Below are 26,813 nucleotides of genomic sequence, written 5' to 3'. Positions count from 1 at the left end.
CCGCCGGGAGCGCGGAGCAGCCTCCGTGCCGCCGTCCGGCGCGGCGTGTCCCCTGCCGCGGCCCGTCGCGCCGGCGGAAGCGCTGCCGCAGCCCGCGAGGATGCTTCGGGCCTGGCGGGCGCCGCCGCTGGCGCGGGCCCGGGCCGGCGCCGCCCGGGGATGGGCGCGCTCCGCCGCCTCGGAGGCCGCGGCCGAGAGCCGGGAGGATTCCCGGTACAGGCACACGGTGCTGCTGCCGCGCAGCCGCTTCCCCGCGCAGCTCCCGGGGCGGCTGCAGCCCGAGACAGAGCTGGAGACGCAGCAGGTGCGGCCGGGGCCGGGCCGGTTTCCCCGGGGCGCGAGTCCCGGGAGGGACGTGGGGCTGCCCCGGGCGCTGCAGGCCCCGGGCCGCGAGGAGGGCAGGGGTGGTGGGCGCCTGGGTTTGTGTTCGGTCCCGCCGCGCAGGGAGAACTTCTGGCGAATCTGGGCTCTCTCCTGGCCCGGCTGTCCGGGGTCTTTTTTAGAAAAGCTCGGGCTCTTGAGGTACTGACAGTTTGGATAGTCATAACTTTGATAGAGTTGGTTTTGGAGGGGTGTAACGACCGCCGGGATAGCGTAGTGCTAGCGCTAATAATCTCAGGACTAATATTTCACCCTCTTCCGGCTTTTACGTACTTAAAACCCGCTGAATGCCTTCTCTTGCAGAGTTAGAAAAGTGTGTTTGTTTGTCTGTCTGCTTTATTTGTTAATTTTAAATCCAGACTTTTTGGAAGTGCAAAGACTTGTGATAGTTTTGGTCTTTTTTTTGTCTCTTCTACAGAAATGTGGTTTTTCAGAACTGTACTCATGGCAAAGGCAAAGGAAGACAAAACAGGAATTTTGTCTGCATGACGGACCACCCTATGCTAACGGAGACCCTCATGTTGGCCATGCATTAAACAAAGTATATATTTACTTATTCCTATTTTATTCTTGTGAAGTGGTAAAAACTTTACTGTCATGTGCTCTCCATTCCCATTTAAATCAATAACACTTTAAAGTGTTTGGGGTTTTGGTAGTTGGGGCTTTTAAAAACCAGTGTTAGGGTTATGTGGATGCCATATTTTGCCATGTTGATATAGATACCATACTCCAATATAAATATTGTGTACTGAATGGTCAGTGTTCATTTTGATTCAGCCCTAAGATTTACAACATTACACTGGCCACAAAGTGAGAAAGACTCAAATTGTGAGCTGTCATCCACAGCTTCTCACAGTCCTAGTGCCAGAGCTTGGGGTGCAGCAATGTGCTCTAGGCCAGTGCTGTAGGTCTAGCTCAGTGTTTTAAAAGTGAGAGCAAGTCAAACTTGTTGACTTCAAGTCTTGTATCTCTCAGCTGCACTGGTTATGAACTCCTTGGATCAGAGGTCCTCTAATGCTCTGCCAATGTATAGAATTACAGGAAAAAAAAAATAAAAAAAAAAAATAAAAAAAAAAAAGCAGGGTCTTTGGCTCACAGAGTGGCTTGAGTTGGAAGGGACCCTAAAGATGATGTAGTTCCAAACCCTCTGCCATGGGCAGAGACACTTTCCATTAGACTAGGTTGCTCAAAGCCTCATCCAGCCTGGCCTTGAACACTTCCAAGGATGAGGCACCCAGAGCTTCTCTGGTCTTAAGTATAAATTTATCCTGCAGCTTTTTATATTTGCATTTTTTAAACAGGAGGAACTTAATTACAAATGTGTCTGTTCCACATGGGGGAGCTAAAGTGATAACAGACCCTTGTGGCTTTTCAGATTTTGAAAGACATCACCAATCGCTTCCATGTGATGAGAGGTTATAAAGTGCATTATGTGCCAGGGTGGGATTGCCATGGACTGCCAATTGAGTTGAAGGCACTGTCAGAAGTCAAAGGAGGTGAAAATCTTTCACCGATGGAAATTCGGCAGAGAGGTAAATAAAGGCTTTTAGGCTTTATTGTGGCCTTTTCTATTAGTTATTGGTGACATTTTCTATGATCACTGGGTGTCTTTGGCAAGCAGAGTAGGATGGAATCTGATGAAATGGGATAATTTCACATAGGCTTAATTTGTTGTTGTAATGGGGATGCAGAGCATTGATCCTCGGTTTAAAAAAAAACAAAAGGAGGACAGGGGATTTAGATGTCTGCTTTGATTAACTGTATGGTGGCAGGAAGCTACCATTTATCAGATCAGCATCCTTTTGCTTTTTAAAGGCTGAATTTGATTAGGAACTGAAAACATACTTGTAGAAGTCAGGCTCCTTCAGGACAGCTTGGCTCGGTATCACAAGTAATAATGTGTTTGTTGACTGTTTTTATCAGCCCTACAAAACTATAGGGGGAATCCTTTTGAAGAAAGTCTGCATTATATGGAAACTTTTTTTATGAAATAATTTCAGATACAATATGTGTTGAAAGGCGTCGTTGTTCAGCTGCAAAGCTTTTTGTAATGAGCAATTGAAACTGCTTTAATTTGAAATTGTGGTAATGAAATGGACTAACATTTTCAGATGTATTTACTTTGAAAATTTTGGATCAGCATCAATAGAGGGAGTTAACTTTCACTGTTATTAGTTTTATATTGAGAACTTACTTTGAGAGATTTTTCTACCTAACAAAATGCATTTCTCCCTCTTTCTTAAAAAGAAAGTTTGCAGTCTAAAGACTTGTGTCTGATGTTCCTGTGTTAGTGAAAAAGTGCTACTCCTGGATCTGTTCACTCTTTGCAGTCAGTTTTTGTAGCAACCAATCTGAAATATATGTATTTTGAACCATAATAGTTAGGGCATAGGTTCACTACATTCAGCTCTGGCTTTTACAAAAAAAAAAATCAATAGTGCATTTAAGTGGTATTTTATTGATCTCAGTGTGCTAAACCATGTGCTTAATGGAACCTTTCCCTTCAGCCAGAGCATTTGCAGAAAGAGCAATTGAGAAACAGAAATCCGCCTTCATTCGTTGGGGTGTAATGGCAGATTGGGCTAACTGCTACCTTACATTTGATCCAAAGTATGAAGCAAACCAGCTGAGAGTCTTCTTCAAGATGTATGATAAGGTACTGTATTTCTGTGGATATCTGTATTGATTTTTCATGAGTTTTGTTTCTCCTAACTTTCTCTTTTCTCCTCACTGTCTTCTCTAGGGTTTAATTTATCGTGACTATAAACCTGTGTTCTGGTCCCCTTCAACAAAGTAAGAACCAGCCTACTATTTTGTCTTCAAAATTTTAGCAAGGATGCTAATAGCTTTTGATGTTGCAGCGTGTAACTTGTGTTTGATGTGTACCAGGACAGCCTTGGCTGAGGCAGAACTTGAGTACAACGAGCACCACGTCAGTCGCTCTGTGTATGTGAAATTTCCACTGCTGAAGTCGCCGCCTAAGCTGGCTTCTGTGATAGGTACGACTTTTCTGTAGCTTTAGAGACTGACAGCTTTGATTTTTGCTATGATTGTGAGTAAAGTACTTCTAATTTACATCTGTAGATGGATCATCCCCTGCTAATGTGCTAGTCTGGACCACGCAACCTTGGACTGTACCAGCGAATCAAGCAGTTTGTTACATGCCAGACTCAGCGTAGGTGTCATTCACTTGGTTCAGTTGTCTGTGTTAGCCCTTACTGGTATTTAGCAGCAAAATTACAACATTCTGGACTGCCATTACAGTTTACTTAAGGCATCTTTTTTGGGTTTTGTAAGCTTTGTTCTGTATCTACTAATACATTAATTTCTGCCTAAATTTTTATTGAATTATTTCATGAGGCAAGGTTACCTTGAAACTTTTGAGATTTATGAGTGAATTGGGCATGTAAAACGTACTTGTCTGTCTTAGAGATGAAGCATTTCACAGATTGATAGCTTTGTGGTGTTTGTTATTATTTAGTATCACAAATGCACATTTCCATTGCAGATACTCAATTGTAAAATGTGCAACGACTGGACAACACTTCATCCTTGCAGCAGATAGAGTTGAATCTACAGCTGCTGTTCTGGACACACAGTTTGAGGTTATATCAACATGTAAAGGTACATTTGAATATTGTTAATCTTAAATTGCTTAGAAATCTGATGGTAGGTGTCTGAAAACCAGTTTTTATGGATTAAATGTGTTCATAATCTGAGAATTTGATTCACTAGAATAATACAAAGAGGAGGAGGTGTCTGTCAGATTTACTGTTGGTGTACTGGAGCTCAAATTATCATCCAGAGATTTCAAATGAATTTTTAAAATCTGGATATACGCTTGGAAAAATGAAATGTAGAGTGCAAGTCTGTTCAGTATCAAAACCTTAATTACACTGAGTGCAGGTTTTTTTCCATCTATTGTTGATGACAAGAGGTGGCTAATTACAAGTGAGACTGTTGAGTCATTGCAGGTGGCTGTTGTCTGTCTGGACAAACTAAAGCAGTTGAGTTGCCATCCTAACAAACTGCATAGTGGCATTTCCTAACAAGCAGGCTTGGAATTCAGAGTCATGAGTTGGGATTTAGTGTGTCATTTGTGAGCTTTATTCATTTGCCTCTATCAGTGATTCAGTGCTGGAAATAGGCATTTGTGATAGAGATGAGGAATCTGTTACTATGACTTTTTGTTTTTTTGGGTTTTTTATGTCTTTCCATGCCTTCTCTTTCGGAGGAAGTCTTGGTTTTACCTAATGGTGAATTACTGTGTTTTTTCTCACATCTTCCACCTTTTTGAATCATGTGATATATAGATAACATCCAAGAGTAGTAGAATTGAACCTTCTTAAAAAGATATTTTGTATGGAATGTGTTCTTTCTTCCATATATTCATAAACTTCCCATATATTCAGTAATTAATTGTATTTGTTACTATTGTGTTTGTGTACATAACTGTGTGATGGCAGTTCTTAAACATGTTCCTTCTAGGAGAAAATCATTCTGTGAACACCATTTTGTCATATGGCATATTTCTCAAGCTCTGTGATTCTTGACTTTCAGCAAGGCTTTAATAATAATATTTCTTCTGTGGTTTTTTTAACCATTTGTTCTTTTTCTGCTCTCTGGTAAAAGAAGCTGAATGCATGAATTGTTTTTCTATTTTATCTTTTGTTTGTATTTTTCAGGTGCAGATTTGGCAGATGGTTTTTGTGCTCATCCCACCATTCCTGGCAGAGTCTCTCCCTTGTTACCTGCAAATCATGTGGCAATGACAAAAGGGACAGGATTAGTTCACACAGCCCCAGCTCATGGTATGGAAGATTACGGCATAGCTTCCCACCATCAGCTACCCACGGTACTTTATCTTTTCAGCTGTTGCTCTTGATTGCCTGCAACTGATTGACTGTGTGCCCCTAAAATGATTTGTTTTAATTTATGCATAAAACTTGAAAATGTTTTGAAGCATTCACAGAAGGGTGAGTATCACTAATGGCCTGCAGGAATGCAAAATTAATCTTAAAGAAATGTGTATCAGGATAAAAGAATGAAGATTCCTTCTGCTAATTAAAACTTACAGGGAGGTGTTAGAATCAGATTTTTCTGTTCGTTGTGTGGCTTTGTTTTTTAAGGGAGAGCACAGAGAATATTTGTCAGATACAGACTCTTGCTACTCAGAATTGTCTTAGATGCAGATCTGTAAGTCACCAGTTATGTAGGCTTTTCAGCAAAACTTGTTTCAAAACATACATAAATACAACTCATTTATGCATGGGCAGTTTGTGATTGATGGGAGTGAAGATTCAAGATACGGGGCATAGAGAGGGTTAGGTTTTGCACTGTTTATTTGAAAACTCACTGACATACCTGTGACTGTGATGTATGATAGTTGTGGTATGTGTGCAAATGCAATGGTGCCCATTTCTTCTGATACCTAAAATTCACTTACCTGGTAGATTACTAAACTGCAGTTCACTAAATCTGAAGTGTACTTAAATATTTTGTTACTCATCAGAAAATGAGTCACCTGGTGGAGTATTTAACTCACTTTTGAATACCAAAAAGTTAATTAATTGTCACATGGTATTTTGTTGACATGACTAATTTATTTACTTTCAGGATTGCCTTGTGGATGAAAGTGGGTGTTTTACAGAAGCAGCAGGTCCTGAGCTTAAAAACAAGAATGTCCTTGAAGAAGGGAATGAAGCTGGTGAGCATTTGATGTTTGACCACTTGTTACTTCAACAGTTACAATCCTGCAGGTATATTTTGAGAGTTTGTGTAAACTGGCCGTATTTCAAATATGGATGAGGTACAGGCATTTCTTGCTAAGTGTTGATGGAAAGGGCTGAGTTGAGGTTAACAGCAACCATATGTCCAAATTGAAATTTAATCTTGCTTCATTTTTTCTCTCAGTCATTAAGATGCTTCAAGCAGCTGGGAGTTTGTTAAAAGAGGAGAAATGCGTGCACAGTTACCCCTACGACTGGAGGTCTAAAAAACCAATGATTATTCGTGCCTGCAAACAGTGGTTTGTAAACACAGCAGATGTGAAGGCTGCAGCACAGGTATGTAATTTCGCTTTCTTACAAGACACTTGAAGACAACTGATGCTGTTTGGAATCAGTAAAAATACTCTTGCTGTAGCTCTCTCCAGGATATGTTCTTCCCTAGGGTTTATGAACAGTAGTTGAAAAGTGTTAATTACTTGTTGAAGTGAAATATGTTGTCAATTTTTTTGTCAGTGTTGATATAATCCAGGGTAGCTATACTGACTGGTATATTTTCTCATTGTGTTTACAGATGTAGAAGTTTCTTAGAGCTACTGATTTTTTTCCCCTAGAATATTTTTAAAAATATGATGTTTCAAGGAATTAAATTAGAAGACACAATTTTATCACTATTAAATTTACCTTTTTTGTTAGGCTAGCCTCGTGTGGCCAGACATCTTTGTTTGCTGCCCTGTTAATTTTGTCACAGTCCCATCTTAAATAACTTTAAAGCTTGGGGTCTCTTGCCCTTTGAAGTTACGTAATTTTTGTCACAGAAAATTCAGACCAGCACCTTGGAGTAACAGTGATTTTATTCTAACTAGGGCATGAAGTGTATATTCCATATTCATCTTTATCTAGGATGGATGAAAATGTGGTGGTTATTCAGCAGGGCTGGGCGTGAGTGGTAGCCCATTATAATCAGTTTGTATCAAGGTGGGTTTTCAAAGCAGACAACAGTACAAGTTACAGTCAGCTTTTAAACTTCAGATTAAAGTCACTGATGCCATTTTTAACTCATTGTTAGGGTGTGTCTGCTAGAAAATCGGAGAACTGGAGTTTGGTCAGGAAATACAGAGTATATGCAGTGTTCACATAAGTTACTGAGGAGCAGTAGGCAGTTGTGTGAGAATGTGTTGTTTGATACTGGGAGTGGGAGAGTAGATCTGTACCATATTTTACTGGCAAAAAACATGATTTGTGTGCAAGCTGAAGCAAGTTCAGCAGTTCACTGTCTCCTTTCTAGGATGCGCTGAAAAAAGTGAAAGTGATCCCTACGTCTGCTGTGAACAGGATGCTGGAGATGCTGGATAGAAGGACATTCTGGTGCATATCACGGCAAAGATGCTGGGGCGTCCCAATTCCTGCTTTTTATCGGAAGAGCACAGGAGAATACTTGATGAACAGGTACCTGTCTAGCCTTAGACACTGAGAAGTGACAGAAGGAGCACTGTCTATTGTGCTGCAGTTAATGGTATTATAAAACTCATTATTTCAAGTCAGAATACATGCTTTTACTTGTAGTTTTTTATACACAGATCTAATTTACCTGTAAGTTATAACAATCTAAAACTTGTTGCTGGAAGTGACTTGTATGTAAATAATAGGAATCAATTTACTTAAACACTTAAGTTACCTAAAAACTCCGCTTGAGATTAATTGCTGCTTTCATCCCTTGCCTTCAGTGAGCTGACAGTCATGACTGGCCTTTCCATTTAAGCCAGAAGTGAAAGAAGTGTTAGAATAGACAGCAGCTGTAATTGTAGCACTTTATATTGATCATACCAGGTATTGTGTCAAAATAGCTTTTTGGAGTTAAGTGACAGTGAGATCTGAAGTGGAATAACCACATTGGTTACAGAATGAATAAGTGCATTTTGTTTCAAAACAAAATTAGAGTGGTTTTGAAGACCAGCCTCAAGTGTAACTGACCTTAGCTATATGATTTGGTATATCCAGATCTTCAGATGCTAGCCTTATTCTGCCATCTTTTAGTTAATAGTATCCAGATATTGCAAACAATGCATTTCAGGAATTCTAGACAACAAACATAATGCAGAGGAAATCCAAGCTATGCTTTAAAACAAAGAAGCTCAACCAAATATGATCCTTTTCTGTCCTGTAAGGACTAATAGAGTTCTGCTTTTACTTCTTTGAGGAACAGAGGTTTTCAGTTGTGAATGCCCTCTAAGAGGTGATTTCATAAAAAGAGTATTGTGGAGTTCCACATCCATTGAATTAGTTCCATAATCTTTTCTGCCTTGAGGTAAGCTGATGTAACTCTGCTTTGTACACCTTAACCTTACAACCTTTTGTAAAAATTCATTATAAGTTTTCACAGTTGGAGATGAACTTAAATCTGTTGCAGAACTTTTTTTTTTTTTTATCCTGATGTTGAATAAATGTGCTGCAGGAGTCCAGCATGTTTTCCAGAGGCTGTACTGAGCACACAAGCTGTAGATAGTAGACAGTAGTAGGTGAGGCTCAGGGTGTGGAGAGCAGGGAATGGACTTTAGACAGGTAGTCCTTAGCTTCACCTGTTGTGACTGGGTGTGTAGGTGCAGAGAGATGTACTTTGGCTCTCTCACCGTAGGCAATAACTGTGAGAAAAGACCACAATAGCCACAATGTCGTTTATAGTGCCTGGATAATGCTGGCACACATCAGGAAATAAATGTGGGGCATAAAACCATTTTACCTGCAAAGAAGTATGTGTGTGTCTATAAAAAAACTACCATTTCTGAGGAATACTTTTTATCTTCTGGTTGAAGAGTAGGTTTGAGAATGTGTGTGTTGCTTAAAAAATTGCTAAATATGTAGTTTAACAAGAAAAAAAGTGTAATGAAAACCAGTCCAGCGGCTGGCACTCAAAAGTGAAGGGCACCATGAAGCAAAAGCTCCTTCTGAACACTGAGGAGCTGGGACAGAAAGCATTTGAAAGGAGGGATGTGTGGGAATTCCTTCAGGTTCTAGTAAAATCACCTTTAAAGGCAGTGACCTGTATTAAAGCCCCTGCCTTTTGTGGGTGCTGGAGCTGTGTGATTATTCCTGGAATTGTGCAAAATGTGGCAATTGTGGCATTTTGATGGGGTAAACTCTGCCATAGCTACAACACCTCCACCTTTGTGTATAGGTGTTGGCCCAGCAGTCAGACTTGTAGGGGAGTGAACAAAGGGACAGCACGGCATGTTTGGGTAGAACTGATCTGGGGAATAAAGAGGGATGTTTGGGAAGAAACCAGACATACTAAATATGCTTGAAAAAAAGATTTATTTCATTTGACTCACAGCTTCAAACACTCATTTATAGCCAGTACTCTTTACTTCTAACTTTACTTACTCTAGGTGGAATTTTCAAAGGAAAGTGTAAAGCAGTCATTAAATATTCAAAAAAGTTTGATTATAAATATTTGAAAAGTTAACTGGAGGATACGTCTGTAACTGGAGTAGGAGAGGTGCACAGAATATTGGCCTATTGAAATGACAGGCAAATTTAGAAGACAGTCTGTCAATTCATAGGTCATTTTCCTGGACACCAGTTCTTATTGAAATAAGCAGCTAAACCTGATTGTTTTGTTACATTTGCATTATAATTTTGAAAATCATATTACAACAGGTTGCTGACATATTTTTTATGAAGTTTCATACTTAGATGGTGTGAATAATAAAATTTAAACCCCAGTAAATAACTTGCATTTCAGAACATGAACTGTTTTTAACTTGAATGCTGGATAAACAACCTTTCAGTAGCAGCTGCTGTGGAGTTTGAGTGACTATCAAAAGTAACAGCATCTCCACTGGAAGTCAGTGTAGTCCACATGGAGTTGCTGTTACATATGAGAGCACCAGTGGTCGATCTTGAGTGATCCTGTTCATGTATCACCTGTAAAAAAACTTCTAAAAAGAAGAAAAAAGGCCCTAAAATGAACTGCTCCCTCTGAGAGTTGCCCCTGAATTTGTCACAGGGAAAAATGCTGAAAGCCCTTCTTTCAAGGTGGAACTGCTTTATCTAACTGTTTTTGCAATCCAGTCTTTCTAACTTAAAAGCCAAGAAGTAGTTTGTAATGTTTGATGCAGAATCTCCATGAGTTGCCCTGCTGCTGTGGCCTTTCCATAACACTAAAAGATACTTGATTCAATGACATTGTCATCTATGATTAGAAATTTAATATACCAATGATGTTTAAATTCTTTTATGCAGAACATGCTGCATCATATTGTGACCAGGAGTATAAAAATTATTATTAAAAATCCCTCATAGGAAAGAGAGAAGAGAGACAGCACAAGCACTTTTTCATTATTGCCGTTTTCAGTAAGAATACAGAGGTGAGATTCTGTGGGATTTTTCTGCACAAATGGAAAAAAGAACTTTAAATAATTTAGAGTGTATGCACAAATAGATGCTTATACTGTGTGACAGCTTTCAACATTTAATAGATTTCAAGAGAAGACATTCTAGGAAGCTCTGTAACTCATGGTAAAGAAGCAAGAGCTCCAAAACTGTGAGAGTTATATTTCTAGTAGTAGCTCAGTCCAGGTAATAAATGTGAGATACATACTTTAATCTGACCTCACGCAGTGACTGCTTAAAAAATTCGCTGTTCAGATATATAATATCTATATATTATATATCTGTATGTATATCTGTAATAAATAGTATTGCAAAGATTGTTCTAATGCCTCACAACTTTTGTCCGCTTCCCTGTGACTTTGATTAACATGTAAATTAAATTTCTGAAAAACTCCACATGTCGTTGAAGGGGGTCTGTCCTGTGCTGTAATTTGTTTTTTAAAACAATAAGACATTTCAGTTAATTGCAATTAATAGCAGCTTACCATCCCCTGAATACTTACAGCTGTAGTATCGACGTCCTTGTAAAGCAGAAGATAACTTTCCCTCTTTGTCGCTGTTGGAAAGGAGATGGAGAGAACATCAGGCTCTGTATTCTTCTGCTCCTGACTGTATCTTAATGCTGCCTAATTTCTGTTAACAGATTAAATAAGTGTGCAGCATAATCAATATCAGGCTCCCGGGTGATTGGCTGGAGCCGTGGTAGCGTGAATCGCCGTAGGGCTGTCAGAGCGTAGCAGGGACACGTAATGCAAGTTCTTCCAGATAGCCTCTGAATACAGGGCAAAGTTTTACAATGGCCTTTATGGCTCACTCGGGGAATTATCATGCTCACCTTGAAGGCTGCAGATTATAAAGTGATGAGTAGTTATTTGAGCAAGGTGGTTTTCACTTGCACCTTACAGAAAAGTACTTTGCAAAAATCCTGCTCCTTTACAATGCAGATACCTAAAATAAAGTTATTTCTCTCTTGTAGTAAAATTAATCATAAAGATCCTGTGAGAAGAACAGAGACAAGTTGCAGGGGCTGTGTTTGTTTGTCTTGTGTTTTTTAAACTGTAGGAGGAAAAAAGATTTGTTGAAAAGGTACTCCGGAAATTTTTCATCTAAACTACCTCCTCTTAAAAAATGCTTGTTAATGTTCACTTATATTCTATAGGGAAACACTGTATAGTGAAAAAAACTTGCACTGCTAAAATGTTATATTTTTTTTAAAATGTGATTTGAAACTATTATAGAATTTTGAGAATATTGGTAAATAAAAAGTTGACTTCACAGTCCTTGACTCCTTATTTCTTCCTAAATGATTGATAACACAAATCTGACCTTCATTTACTTATCTGAAAACTTTTATCTGTAGCATAATTGTACCTGTTGGTTCTTGTGCAACAGAAATGTCCCTAAAAAAACACAAAAGTGTAATCTTTAAATTGAATAGCAATATACTTGATAAAAGGTTAGCCCATAGTATGTTTTGTGGGAATGATGTATCTTCAAGGGTACACAACTCTTGTGTGATATTGGCAATACTTACTTTAAATGAAGGCAGGCATTTTATTATGGTTTCCCAAGGGAGAGTAATAGCAAGGGTTTATTTCCTTCTTGTCTCTCCCTTCCCCCACCTCTCATGGAAAGGAAAAAAATGTGTCTATTTCTATGTGTTGTCCAAGATAGTTTTAGTCTATAGCTGGATTTATCACTTTTTATAAATCTCTCCAAATATTGGTATTGTGAAATACCTGTAGAATATTTTAAAAATGTTTAGGTTGAAAATTAATCACTGGAGTTTTTCTCTCCACTGAAATGTATTTGCAATATGAAAAAGTTCTGTGGAAGACAGGCTTAGTTCCTGTTTAAATTTTCTGCTTTCCAGGATGTGCTGGTAGCTTTTCTGCACTAATTGTTGGGTATGATTCCTGATCAGAGAATTTTCCTGGCTCTCATTGAGGCCAGAGCCATTAGCTGAGCAGTGGATTACTTCTTGCATGAATCACTTAACATACATAAATATTTTACATGGTAATAAACATGTTTCAGGGTAAATCATCCTCTTTAATTTAGCTACTCTTGTCTTCTGCTGGTGACTTCCATGGGTAAGACTCGGCCAGTGAGAGGAAGGCATTGAAACTGTGGGGACAGCTCTTGAAATCCTCATGTGAAGGCATGGTTATCTATAACTGTCTTTAAAAATACACTAATAGTGTAATTGAGAAGAATCCAAGGTAGAAAATTCTGTTGGCAAAGACTGAAAAATAATATTGTGTATTGTTTTTTTCTAAAATGTTCCTGGGTGCTGCAGTATCATCACTAAAAGTCAAGATGTAAATCCAGCTTTGTCAATGGAAAATATTGATCCTGCAAAAGACAAATTCAGTGGAAAAGTTTAGTCCAGGCTGATGCAGATTTCTTTTTTGTTTTTTTTGCAAGCTTCCTGAATTTGAATATTTCAGGTAAAGGAGGCAAGACATAAGGGTTACACATCAGCTATCTGCCAGGAATTGTACCAGGACTGGGGTTGTTTGCTTTTGTCTTGGAGAAATTATACTCTGTCAACTGGAAGTATAGCCAAACAGGCCTCTGTGCAAATATTTCTGGAAAGAAGTTGTACCATTCAGAACTGGAGCTCTTCAGTGTTGTTCTAGCAAGATAAATGTTAGCAGATAGATTACAAAGCCATAAATTGTGTCCTACCACCATTTAAGTGGAAGGTGAAGGATGCCTATACTGGTTTGAAAGGGGTGGAATGGTGGTGGTGCCACCTGGATGTCCATGTGTGAATGTTGCTGCTTAATGGCCTTTCCCTTCAGAGAGCATGCTGGGATGTTCTATAGGAATTTATTTTGAGAAGTAAATGATTAATTGATGATTGATGGATTGATACAGAATTGATGTTCTGTCATTGCAGATTGAACAGTTGAGCAAAACTGCATTTTTTTTTTTTCTTGCCGTTGCAGCTCATGTCATGAACTGAAGTCATTTGTTCTATAGCTTCTTGGAGAACAAGCTTTTGTGCTTAAAGCCTGTGTGTAAGAGTCCATTAAGTGTTTCAGTGATGTAGCTCAGCTCATTAGCACTGCAGTAAAATACTGTGCTGAAAACCAAACACAAAACCGAGTGATGACTGAAGAAGATCATTTGCCTTCTGTGTTTTCAAGATAAATATGCCAGTGCTAGATCATCATTTTACTTTTTCCCCTTTTGCAGTTCTGCATCAAGAAATGAGTTAACTGATGAAATCTTCATTTATCAACTTATAAACAAATCTCTGGTGGCCTGGGTAACACAGCAGGTTTTGTTTGAAGTTGGCAGGTTATGATGATCTGCTGTACTCCTTAAATACAGCAGATGTCTAAAAAATCACCTCTTCAAGTGCTCTGTGAGTCAGCAAGACAAAGTGTGGGGTTCCTCTTTGGTTTTTTAATATACCTTAATTTATGTCTAGACTTGGCATTAAGCAATATTAAAAATCAATTCCCCATAGCCTTACCTACTGGGGCCAGGGATTGAATGTGTCATAAATAGTGCAGAGAACTGCATACCTTGAGGTTGCCTTATCTGTTCAGATCAGAAAAAAACGCTTAGGTAACTTTTTAATTTTTCTTATTTCCATAATACCTGTTTGTTTCAGGACCTTTGTCCTGGCTGGTGCTATATGATATGAGCTCGTAGGTTGCCTTCACAGTGTACATTGAATGGTTCATTATCACTTTTCTACTGGGTGCAGAATTTTCAGTTTCTTTCATTATTTGGATTCATATATTTATATTTATTACGATTTTAAAAATATGTTGCTAAAATGGGGGAATTCAGGCAACTGGAAGCCTAATATAATTGAAAAGCTGTAATTTCATCACTTCTTTTCACATGAGGTCTCAAGATCTCTATATCCAGTAGGAAAAATAAACCTGTTGTCAAAAAGAGGAGATATTTTGAAGGGAAATAGTTGCATAGTTTCTTTAAATTCAAGGTAAATAAATAGCAAATAAAATGGATTTTAGAAGTTTTCAAGCTTCTGACATCTTTTCTGAGTGTCCCAATTATGGAGTATTTGCAGAAGAAGATATCTGGAATCCATGTGGGTTTTTATATGTTGTAAAAATCCTCCCATCTTGGAAGGCAAAAATAGAAAATCTCTAATGCAGGCAGGAAACTCTGAAGTCTTTTCTGGATTAGAAGCTGGAAAGTCACAGGTTCTAAGTGGCTTGGTCTGTGTATCTGCATCTCACTGCTTTGGGTCTGGGAAAGGTGTGATTAATTCCTCCATTCATAAACCCCTTTTTTCTTTCTTCTAACCCAGTGAAACTATTGCAGATGTCATCAAAATAGTGGAGCAGCAAGGGACAGATGCATGGTGGGCTCTCCCTACCGAACAGCTCCTGTCCAAAGAGGCTGTAGCTAAGGTAAACTTCTGACTTTAGGTACAGCAGGTGCTCAAGACAGCTGAGTGATGGGAAATAAGAGAAAAACTTTGGTTATTCCTATGATCCTCTTCAGTCTTGTACCCTCATGAGAAGATACCTTGTGAAAGGAGTATTCAAAAAGTGAGATCTGAGTGGGGCACTATACAACTGGATTTGGATCAGAAGGAAAGTGACATCCGAATTAACCAAATTATTTGCCCAAATGTGTATTAGGTCTTGGTCATTAAGGTGGATTAGGATTTTTATTTAGTTCTTCCTAACTTTTTATTGTTCTTTAGCAATTGTGTACCTAAGCACAAAGCTGTAATGTTTCTGTGCCATCTGAGGCTTTCTCTCTAATTTTTCCTTGCCCTACATTGGGTTTCCATCAGTAATTATCTGAAAACTCTCATCAAAAATTATCTACATTATTTTGTGTTCACTCACAAAGTTGGTAACAGAACCTATACAAAACTGGTCCAGAAACCAAATTTGCTTTATTTCTAGCTTTGAAAAGCATTGGTGGTATTGAGTATTCTATTTGCATTCTTTAATAATTATTCTCTCAATAGGCTGGTGGTCACGATGTTTCGGAGTATGTCAAGGGACAAGATATCCTAGACATTTGGTTTGACAGTGGAACTTCCTGGGCTCATGTTTTGGAAGGTAAAGAACTCCTACATGTTGATGCTTCTTTTAAAATACTTTGAGAACAAAATGTAACTGTTGTGTGTAACAGTGTTTGTGTCAGCAAAACTGAGGCAGATTATGCCAGCAGCAGGCTGGCTGTGACTTGTAAAGCTGCTTTTGCTTGTAAAGATAAGGATTTAATGTTCCAGACTCATTTTCAGCATAATTAAAGTTCAGGTTTTTCTAATATTCTGCTCTAATGATTCTGCCATGTGGTGTACTGTGTAACTGCTAATCACATGCTGCTTGTTTTGAGTGGAAGTGTCATGGCACAGACAGCTCAGGTACAGTGCTGCTAGTTGGTAACACTTAAATTGTTTTTAGTTAACAAATTTTAGTTTGTGCTTGTCTGTGCTATTTGAAACAGAACAAGACTAAGATCAGCTGCTGAGTCTAAGTTTTATAATTTAAAAGTGTAGGTGTGCTTTTTCACTTTTGATTACTTTCAGTAACCAAAGCAGTATATTGTGGCTTTAAATATTTATACTTGCTATATGCTATTTATGGTTCCTGCTGCCAGTAGTTGCTACTCAGAAGCTAGCAGTTAGATATTTGTATAAAAAGATGTAAAATATACACTGTTGTCCTGGAGGATAGTGCAAAGTCAGGAGCTCTTTCTAAAGGAGGAGTCTGGTCCCATACATCAAGTCTGTTGGACTTTAAACTCTCTGTACACAATTGCATGATAACAATCTTGTTGAATTATAAAACACGTTAGTACCAGAGTTTTATTTCTTAGCAACGCAGTCAGGCAGCAGTACCATCAGCAAACATTAATTTTCTAGAAGACTTTTACATATATTGAGGTTTATGCTCTTTAAAAATATTTCTGGTTTGATTTTGAAAGGTCTAACAAAGTAGCGGGATTTTATGCAGTTACAAACTTGCATTGTTAAAGGGCTGAACACCTCAGCCCTCTAATCCTGTGTAAAGGAGATAACTTTTCATAAGGAATAGCAGAATCAAGACTCTGGATTTGTTGTTAATTTGTGTTAAGCTCCCATATGGATTCTGTAGTGTCTAATAAATGTTGGGGTTATCACAGTACAGACTTTTTCCTTCATGGAACAAGTTCCTTTTCTGTACCTAATCCTCTTTTCATGAACTTTACTGGAGCTTGATGTGTGTAAGGAATCATCTTCTGCTGTGTGACACAACTGGAATGGCCCCACTGCTGTAAAAGCTGGGGATTGGCTCACCAGCAGTGTAACCTCCTAACCCTGTTTATTCTCAGAAATGACACCAAAATTGCATTACCTTTTTTTCTGTGTAATTGAAGCTTCCAGCCACTGCCACAAGAGAAGTACAGTCTGTGATTCATACCAAACGGCTGGTTTAATTCACCTTTTATGAAACTTTGCAAGAGAAGTTGTTGAATTAAGAGTTTTGACATCTATTTGCCAAATACTCTCCAGTTTTTAAAGCTTTTTGCAGAACTTCTTCCAATATCAATGATAATCAGCAAGGCTTATAGACAGGGTAATGGGGTGGGGTTTTTACCAAAGTAAACTTGGAGAAAAAAAAGATTAAATTCATGGAGAAATCCAAGATTGCTTGAAGAATGTCATAATGGGAAGAAGAACTAATTTTGTGGTACGAGATGAGTGATAGCAGATGTTGTTGCTGCCTTCTAATGTCAGTGTTGGTGGCAGAGGTTCTCAGAAGAAAGTACGATTTACTTTCTGGGCAACTGCAGAATATGAAAGATGGCTAAAACTGAGACTAATGTTTGTTTCACTCAACCCTGAACTCAAGTTATTGAAAATTCTAAATCAATAATCTGTTAGTAACCAGCAGGAATAACAGATATTACAGATTTCCCTGTCAGTTCCAATCTTGTGAAAGTAATTCCTTCTCTCCAGGAAGAGACTTCTGTGACTCGGGGAACTTGGGCCTGAGTTTTCAGTGCACTTGAGCCAGCTGTGTCTGAGTTTACTGAAGGAGATGCAGCTGTTACAAAATTAATCCCTTTAGCTGATGGCCACACAGATTGCTGTTGGGAAGGGGGTGAAGATGGCCAAGAAGAGAGATTCTGCTGAATGAGGCTAAGGGAATTGCTCATTGACAGCCAAGCCCAATGTGTAAATCATAGGTTGCATTTCCTTTTGCCCTTGCATAGTCCTATTTCTAATGCTTGCCCTGCTGCATCTCATTCCAGGGACTGGGCCTCTTTCTGATGGACATGGCTTAAAGTTACTCTTGTTCCATTAAATTATGGTTGGCTCCCTTTTTCCAGCCTGGGTGTGCCTAAGGTACCACTTGTAGCTAAATGACAGATTAACCAAACTGTTCTACATCAGCAGTGTGCCAGGTAGGAAGGTGCAACCCACACACTAAAATCAGAGATTTGGCTACTAGATTTGTAGTCACAAACCCAAAATTGTACAGCTACAAGTAGACTGTGTGAAATAAACTGGCACCCTCACACTGGCATCACTGAGAGCAGATCCACAAGTGCAACATTCTCTGAAATCCCGCTGCCCCTAAAGTTTCCTGGGGATGCTGTTTGCTTTGTTAACGCTCTGTTTGCCTAACACTGTTTTCACTCAACAGTTTATTGTTGTGCCCTCTCATCCTGTTTGTTTCTTGCTACACATGCCTTAAATATTTTTTTTTGGAAGAGCTGTTCTATGCAATGTTAAAATTTAAATCCAAATGCTTCTTACATGGATAACTGCATTTTCACAAAATGCTGTGAAGTAGAAGAGTATTAATCCACTGCTTTCAAAAAGAAAGTGGGGTAAAAGCAACATTTTGTTCAAAAGCATGTGCTAATTTTAAATACTTAATGCTGTGGTGCCTAGCACTTTTTCTGTTCTTTTGCTTTGAAGTTCAACCTTTTGACAGAGCTCATTTCAGTAGCTCCTTCTGGAGCATCCATTTAAGAGAACTCTTTAATGTCTTAAAATTCTCCTACGTTTTCCTCATGGGCAGAGTGCCATATTCACCACAACCTTGAGATGATTATTTTTTAATATTTCATATAAAAATGCACACTGGGCTTTATTGTGATGTGATTTGCCACTGGTAAAAGTCACACAGCTTTTTACCCACAGTTTTGTGGGTATTGCAATGATGGTAGTTTCCAACATCATAACTTTTTTTCCCTATCTTATTGGCTAATGTTTAACTGAATGAATGTGATTATTTTACAGCTTGAGTATCTAAGTGTTTAAACTTTTGTGCTGACTGAGAGGTTTGAATTTATCTTAGCTGGTTCATTCCTGGCATTAAAATACAATACGTTTAATCTAAAAGTCAAAGTCTGTAAGATCAAAGATATGGAATCTTGAAATCCAAACCAGAAGGATCATAAATTATAATTCTCTTTAATGACCTATGTACTATACCTCAGTTAAAATAAACAACAGAAAAGTCTCTTTGGGATTGTTGGACATACTTCTCAATTGACCAAAAAAAAAAAAAAAAAGAAGAGCACTATTGTAATTAATTTATATATATATATATAATAATCACAACTTTAACAAAACTGAGGAAGGTGAGCTACTTATAAGGCATATGCAAACCTCATGTTTGTATTTTACAGATAAAATGTTCAGGCCTCTGTTAACTTTGCAAGCACCAGTAGCCAACTTGCCAGGTATACTAGTTCCTGTCAGGAAAGCCCAATCCAGTTTGCTCTTTGTAATCAGTTGTTTGTTGAAATTCTTCTCTAACTCCTGGCATTTCCATGAAAAGTTTCTCTAAAACCAGTGGCTAGTAAACTAGTTGTAAGTAACAAATGTGTTGTTACATATTTTCTAATGTTACTGTCTTCCTTACCATAAATATTCTTTTTTTATCTTGTCCTCACAAGTATTTTTGCAGTCTCTTAATACAAAGGCTGCTCCTTACTTACTGTACTTTTAAACCCCAGACTCTTGGTAGGTTTCCTTGAATGAATAAGCAAATGTGTAAAAACCATGATACCCACCCACACATTTTTCCTGTGCTACCTGGATCTGCGTGGCCTTGACCTTTGTAATATTGAACTTCCCTTTATTGCAGGATGGATCTAAATATCGAAACTCCCATTAAGTTAGACAAATAAATCAAGTGTGTCAGCGGCAGAAAGAAGCATTGTCTCAGGGGTCCTAGGAAGAGTTAAAAAGGAGATAGGGAATAAAACTTGAGTAGAGGAACTTCTGTCCAAATACTGAGAAAGCAACACTATCAACTTGTAGAATCAAAACTAAATTCCTGACAAATATGTGTGTGGTTTTGCACCTTTGTCAGCTTTAACTTGCATGTTCTGCTGTGTTCCACATTATTCTGTTCTCACTCTGGTGACCTGTCTGGGATTGCTTAGGACAAGGAGGAACTTCTTGAGTCAACAAGTTTTGTACCTTTTTGTACAGTGACTGAATTCCACCAGTAAAGCCATTTAAACTGTGCTGTCCTCTCTTAACCCTGTGGAATAGCTGGCTTTGCTCTTCTGATTTTAATGTGTAGCTAATACCCTGCCTGCCTTGCAGCCCAATTTTCCTCTAAAGTACTCATTAGCTCCACTTGCTCTTCCCTAGCATTCCTCTTTTTTTCCTGTGTGTGTATTTACAGGGAATAATATTTCTACTCAGCCTTCACAAGAATAAACTAAACAAACCAGGCTTTTCCAGATGCCTCTATCCCCAACAAGCATTCTTATTTCCCATGTTGTCCTAACTCTTTCCTGAAGTTTTTAATCTTCCTGGAATACCAGTGACCAAAGATGTAATTTCTGTCACAGGTGAGCACTGGTCACTGCCAAAGCTTCCTGCTCTCCTCTGTAAATTCCTTTATGAACTGGTTGAGCACCTTACCTCTGTAAGGTGCCTTGTGCCCTGAGTAATTCCAAATGGGAAGGCTCCAGATGGTGGCATAGATTTCATTAATTCCAAAGTAGATGAACTTTTCTTGGGTTTTCCAGTTTGTTTAGGAGTACTTGGAAAGTATTCTGAGAACTCTTGTGAAGCAATCTGAGAGTGACAGCTTCTTTTCATAATTTATTATTTAGTTTGGGAGAGAGCAAGCTTATTTGTTAAATTCTGGAGTGTAGCAAGTTTTGGATTATTTTAAAAATTGTGATACTAATGAATCCCTTGTATCATGGTTAAGTAACTATACACCATTTTGAAAATGAATGAATGAATGAATGAATGAATGAAAACTTACCTACTGGGTTTAAAAAGAAGAATAAAAGTTACTAATCACTTTCAGAGATTTTGTGTGTTAATTGCTTTAAGATACAAGGTCTGATATTTCAAATAAAATGTTCTGGTTTTAAAGGTGCAGAGCAAAGAGCAGATACATACCTTGAAGGAAAAGACCAGCTGGGAGGTTGGTTTCAGTCCTCTCTCTTAACCAGTGTGGCAGCAAGGAAAAAGGCACCATACAAGTAAGTGTGTGGATTGCAAACACATTTCTAGTCCATTTATTGAATGCTGGGCTTTTGGAAGTGTGCATAAAGTAGTGTATAAACAAGAGAAATCAAACCAGTACCAAGTATCTGAGATATGTTCTTATATTTACAGTATAAAGTTTTTCTCATATTAGATTCTAATTAATTTACTGTATAACTTTTTTCTGTCATAATTCTCTTAATATTTTCATTCTTAGTTATTTAGGAATTGCATTATCAGATACAAGTCTGGCTTTTTGCTATCTTTCCCACTCCCATAATTAAAGAAATTCTTTGGGAAGTGCAGTGTGCAAATCTCCCAAGATCATTGACTCGTAAATTCAACATTAGGCTGTAGGGAATTTGGAATAGCTGTGTGCTTGTGTTCTGCTGGAGCTGTGGCACACCATTTATCTCCTGGAAGATGGAGAGCATAGGGAAGGGGAATGTCACTCAGCTGCAAAGAGGCTGTGCAATTTTGGGAAATGTATGGGCTTAAAAAGTAAATAACACTTTAGTCTTTAATTAATCTGAAATACACAGGGATATCTAAACAATCTGTTGCTTGCACAACAAAATTAAATGAGGAAAATAAAGTTGTTTGCTCTCCTTGGATGGCAGTACAGGGCATATTCATGGTTGGTTGAACTCGGGGGATGAAGCCTCAGGCTCACCAAAACAGGGGGCTTCTGTATGCTTTGACTTAAGAATATCCTCATTACAAATCTATTCTTAGCATGGATTTTTCTCTGGGATTTTGTTTTCACTAAAATCTTTCCTGCAGGACTCTGGTGGTTCATGGCTTTACTCTTGGCGAGAAAGGGGAGAAGATGTCCAAATCTATTGGCAACGTGGTTGACCCTGATGTCGTCATCAATGGAGGCGAAGTAGGTCAAGCTCCTGAGTTTCTCAGAGCTGCCACTTAGAACCTTTCACTGCCAGATTCTGCAGCTGTCTTGTGGCAGAACTCTGTCAGGCTCTTTTCAGGAACTTCTACTGAAGTTCCATTTGGCTGGACTGAAAACCTTGAGTTGTGTTGCTTCTGCTCTAGTGCAAGAAAAGCCCTCACCTTTCTTCTCTGCTAAGAGAAAAGAAAATTATGCAGAGGGTGTAGAATGGTTCTTTTTTACCAGTGTTGATGGAGTAATGGAGAAGAGGAATAATAAAAACAAAAAAAAAAAAATTAAAATCATGAACCTCTGCTGTCAAACTGACTGAAGCCTACCATGTGTGGCTGGAGTGGAGCAGTCAGATGTAGCAATTGCACCTCAGCAATCTCTGCTCTCAGGCTGTTATTGATTCTGGAAACTTCATTCCATGGCCAGGGAGGTTACACTGCTGGTGCTTCTCTGAATTTCCTTTCCCCCCCAAGTCCTGCTGTTGCTCTTTCTGAGGCTGCTGAGATGATTTTGCAACTCACTATACAAAAGAATCAGTTCTTGAATGACTTTCTTACCTGATTAATTACAACACAAAATTGTTTCTCTTCTTTCAAAAGGAGAAAAGCTGTTTTCAGAGTTGAAAACACTTTGAAGGGGAAGAAAAACCGATGTAGTTTTAGATATTATTATTGCTATTTTGATGATAAGCATTCAAAGGCTTTCAGACTGCAGATGAGCTTCTCTCAGCTTACCTGGGTTCTAGCACTGCTACACAGAGTGCTGCAGGTGTGGGTTGTAGCCCTGCTCAGCAATAACCCCTGCTAAAAGAGGGGGAAGCCTCCAACCACAGCGGCCTCTGGGCACATGGGACAGAGTTTTAGGTAGTCCTGCGAGGAGCAGGGAGTTGGACTGCATGATCCCTATGAATCCCTTCCAGCTGGAGATATCCTGCATCTCTGTGCTTTTCTGTCTGTCCCCAGGATCACACCAAGGATCCTCCATATGGTGCTGACGTTCTCCGCTGGTGGGTGGCAGAATCCAATGTTTTCACGGAGGTGCTGATTGGGCCTGTGGTGCTCAGCGCTGCCAGAGATGACATCAACAAGGTAAGAGCCACCAGTGCCAACACTGTTCATCCCAACAACAGGTCCTCTGTGTACTGCCTGCAGAGCTTTCCAGTCTTTAGACTAAAGAGAGCTTTTCCAAGCTTATTTAGGGATGTACCACTGCTTTTTACACCTGTGGGTCAAAAAATGTGCTGAGAAAAAGACTCATTTTGGATATTTGTGTTTTGGTAATAGACAGTCTTTCTTTTTCTGTAGGTCCTTTTGCCATGTGCTTTTCATGATGGCTTTGTAAAAATTCAAACAGTCATTTTGAAAAGTAGTCAGTTTTAGTTAATGATGGAATTATGAGCATTTTGTGTTTCATCTAAAGCATAGGCTAATAATGTTTAATTGCTCTGGGTTGTCCTAGCTCCGGAATACGTTACGTTTCATGCTGGGAAACGTGGAGGGCTTCAATCCAGAGACAGATTCCATCCCCCCTGCAGAGATGTACATAGTGGATCAATACATGCTGCATTTACTGCACGAATACGGCAGCAAGGTAAGGGGGAATTGTGTTTAGATGAACGTGTGTGTAATGTTTTCCTTTGGTTATATTTTCGTCAGGTGTGTGAGTAAAGTGTGTGTGTCAAGCAGGCACATTACAACCACAAAGGATCCTTCAATGCAATGTGCACTCCCTTAAGCCTGTCTCAATTTTTGAGGAAGACTTTAACATTCTTAACTTGGTTTGGATGTCGACCAGATTTTCCCACTAACTGCCCAAGGTCTCAAATTAGAAGTCGTCAAAGATAGATATTAAACAAACCCAAAAACTAGAGCTTTGGAAATTTTCTATTGTACAGAACTTTGTAATTTCTGTCACTCAGAACCATTCTGCTGAAACCATGGGCATAGTTTCCCCTTTTCTTTCCACTCAAACTTGAATGGAAACTATTTCTTTGGCCTAACTATTAACTGACTTAACTTTTTTTTCCCCTCCAACAAACTTCCAAAGTTTCTGCCAGACTTTGTGCCACTGATTCCATTTTCTGTAAGTTTAGTTTATCAGGGGCTGTCATTGTATGCTGTGTGATGCAAACCAATGCACTGTTCTTACCTCCCTTTCCCAGGTTACAGAAGCTTACAAACAATATGATTATAGCAAAGTTGTTCGACTTCTGCAAGCATTCTGTTCCAGAAGTTTGTCTAACTTCTATTTCAGCATGATCAAGGACAGGTGAGTTCCTTCCTACTGCCTTTAAAAGGGAAGAAAGAAAGGAATGGGTCTGAAATAGAGGTAATAAGGTTCCAGGTGAATGCTGAGTAAACACAGGTGTTTCAGAGACCTGTCAGTGCATTCAGCTGTGTGGTTGTCATTGTTGTGCTCTCTTCTGTCCACTGGTGGTACTGAACACTAAAAGGTCATCAAACAAGCACATTTAAAACCAAATAAATATTTAAAGACAGAGTCTTGGACCTATATTTCTATCTAGAAAGGGTGTGCATCTGAATTTGGAAGAGGAGGAAGGGCTTTGAGCAGTTAGCTGTGCAACTAAGTGTATTTATTTGTTTTTTTCAGATCAGTAAAAGAATCCCAAGACTATGACAGATGCCTGTGTAAATTTACAAGGGCTGTTTCATGGGGCAGCAGGGGTGGGGGTTATACTGATCTTTAATTGCCAAAACATGAGTAAAGGAGGAGTGGGGCAAGAGAAAGAAGCCCTAATGCTAAGGTTTACAGATAACCAGAACAAAGAGCTGACAGCTGCAGGCTCAGCTCCCTGAGAACAGATTCTCTCTCCCCAAATTAGTATGTAGAGAATCTCCCCTCCTGGGACAAACTCCTTTCCTGTGGCTGCAAGATGCAAATGGTCCTGCCTGTAGGCCACTGTGCTTGCCTAGGGAAGGGCACTCCAGAAAAGCTTTCCTGAGAAAGGCTGGCTGGGTCAGACTTACTGTACATCCAGTAGCAGTCCCAAAAGTGTGGCTGTTGAGCAGAAACTTGAACACAGGAATACTTTCCAGCTTTCCCTGCTGTCTTGCAGGCTCTACTGCGAAGAAGCAAAGGATCCTAAGCGTCGTTCGTGTCAAACAGTGTTGGCAGAAGCTCTGGACATTGTTGTCCGCTCCTTTGCACCCATCCTGCCCCACTTGGCAGAGGAGGTTTTCCAGTACATCCCTTACAAGAAAGGTAAAGCACATAGCACTGCTAAGCAATTCCTTTAGTGCACTGTTGAATTGCACAATTACAGGGAATGCAATTACAGAAATATGCCACTCTTTTTTATTCATTTCATAAACACTCAAATAGACTAAAATAAGAATTGCTTTGTTTTGCTTTCAAGATGCAGAGGGTGTGTTTCGTACTGGCTGGATTAATGCAAGCTCAGCATGGAAGAAGCCTGGCATTGAGGAAGCAATAGAAGGTGCATGTGCAATGAGAGATTCCTTCCTTGGGTCCATCTCTGGCAAGAACGCTTTGGAATATGAAGTCATCATTGTAATTGAGCCTGGATTGCTGTTTGAATTAATGGAGGTAAAAAATACAACTAAGAGTAGTATTGTCTGTGTGAAAACTTTCTTCTGCTTTGTACTTACCAGAGCATCGCAGAACAGGGTGGAAGGCACTGCTGGAGCCTGTATAGCACAGCCCCATGCTCAGGCAGGCTTAGCTAGAACAGGTTGTCCAGGCCTCTGTCCAGTTGGTTTTTGGATACTTCTGGGGATGGAGACCCTACCAGCTCTCTGAGCTACTTGTGCCAGTGTTTGACCACCTTGAAAATAAAAAATCAGCTTTGTGTTTTCTTGGAGAAGGATCACCATCACCCTGCTGGCAGTGCTCAAATACAGCATCATACGGTGGGATAGTGCTGGCCTTGTCCCTTGGGAGAGCAGAACACTGGCTCATGGGCAGCTGCTTGGCCATCAGGCCCCTTTCTCTTAGACACTGCAGCTCAAGTCTGTCCTCCTGCTCCTGGCAGGAGTAAATCAGACTCTTGGTTCAAACCATCCACTCTGATTTGGAACCACAGTTCATTATTTATTTCATAGAATGGACAGTTCTGAGAAACAAAACCAAATTCTGAGTCTGAAAGTTCTCTGTCCCCCAGGCACTGCAGGCTGAAGAAACTTCCAGTGTTTCCCAGCTGAACGAGATAATGATGGCTTCCCAGACAACCCTGCTGAGTGAGCTCCCCAAAGACACACCTTCAGATGCAAACATCACCAAAGGGACCTTTCTGATTAACTTGGAAGGTAAGACAACCATTGCAGACAGGCTCCTGCACTACAACATAGGGTTGTTCATGGCTTGAGTCTTACCTACAGCTCCAGCCTCTCTCTCAGCAATGACACTTTCTTTGACAGGTGGTGACATCTGTGAACAATGTTCATACAAAGTTATAGCCAGACCCATTGCCAAAGCAAAATGCCCTCGCTGCAGGCGATACACAGCCGAGTCCTCAAGCACTCCCTGCCCACGGTGCCTCCAGGTCCTTGCTGCTGGAAAGGGGAGCACGTGAAGAAAAAATGCCTATGCAAAAGCTGCTCCAAAGTGGCTGAAGCAGCAGGTCTGCATACTGGAACCTGGAGAAGCAGATGCTTAAGCCCCAGCCTGAGCAGGAGTATCATATATTTTGGGGAACCTTATGTGTATGTATATATATACATATATATATATATATACACACCACTTCTGTATATCACTTTTCAGCTTAATAAAAAGGGTGGTTAAAAATAATTGACTGGTTTACTTGTTCTTAGCAACCTGTGTTTGTGGAAGTTCACTTCCATATAAGAGAAAATCCCCAGTGAAACAGCTCTTATTTAGTTTTTATACTGGCAGCTGGAAGTTCAGCATAACCCCAGAGAACCAATCCTCTCTACAAAACAGAAGAGAAAGTGATGACCACCATTCC

General features: G+C 39.4%; 1 protein-coding gene across 1 annotated transcript; it reads left to right on the top strand.

Moving 5' to 3' along the window:
- Window positions 1–85: 85 nt before the first annotated feature.
- On the top strand, window positions 86–26,635 carry IARS2 (isoleucyl-tRNA synthetase 2, mitochondrial). The gene is made up of 23 exons (XM_015620755.2): window positions 86–304; window positions 800–922; window positions 1,757–1,913; window positions 2,889–3,037; window positions 3,125–3,174; window positions 3,271–3,380; window positions 3,466–3,556; window positions 3,890–4,005; window positions 5,067–5,236; window positions 5,998–6,088; window positions 6,295–6,446; window positions 7,396–7,556; window positions 14,797–14,899; window positions 15,472–15,565; window positions 20,855–20,963; window positions 21,751–21,853; window positions 22,828–22,953; window positions 23,324–23,455; window positions 24,027–24,133; window positions 24,942–25,087; window positions 25,242–25,432; window positions 26,007–26,151; window positions 26,263–26,635. The coding sequence occupies exons 1-23, from the start codon at window positions 101–103 to the stop codon at window positions 26,415–26,417; spliced, it is 2,985 nt and encodes a 994-aa protein (XP_015476241.1). The 5' UTR covers window positions 86–100; the 3' UTR covers window positions 26,418–26,635.
- Window positions 26,636–26,813: the final 178 nt, after the last annotated feature.

Source organism: Parus major, chromosome 3 (genome assembly GCF_001522545.3).
Source record: "Parus major isolate Abel chromosome 3, Parus_major1.1, whole genome shotgun sequence".
NCBI lineage: Eukaryota > Metazoa > Chordata > Aves > Passeriformes > Paridae > Parus > Parus major.
The sequence above is the reverse complement of the archived record's forward strand: the minus strand, read 5'-3'. Positions and strand labels throughout refer to the sequence as shown.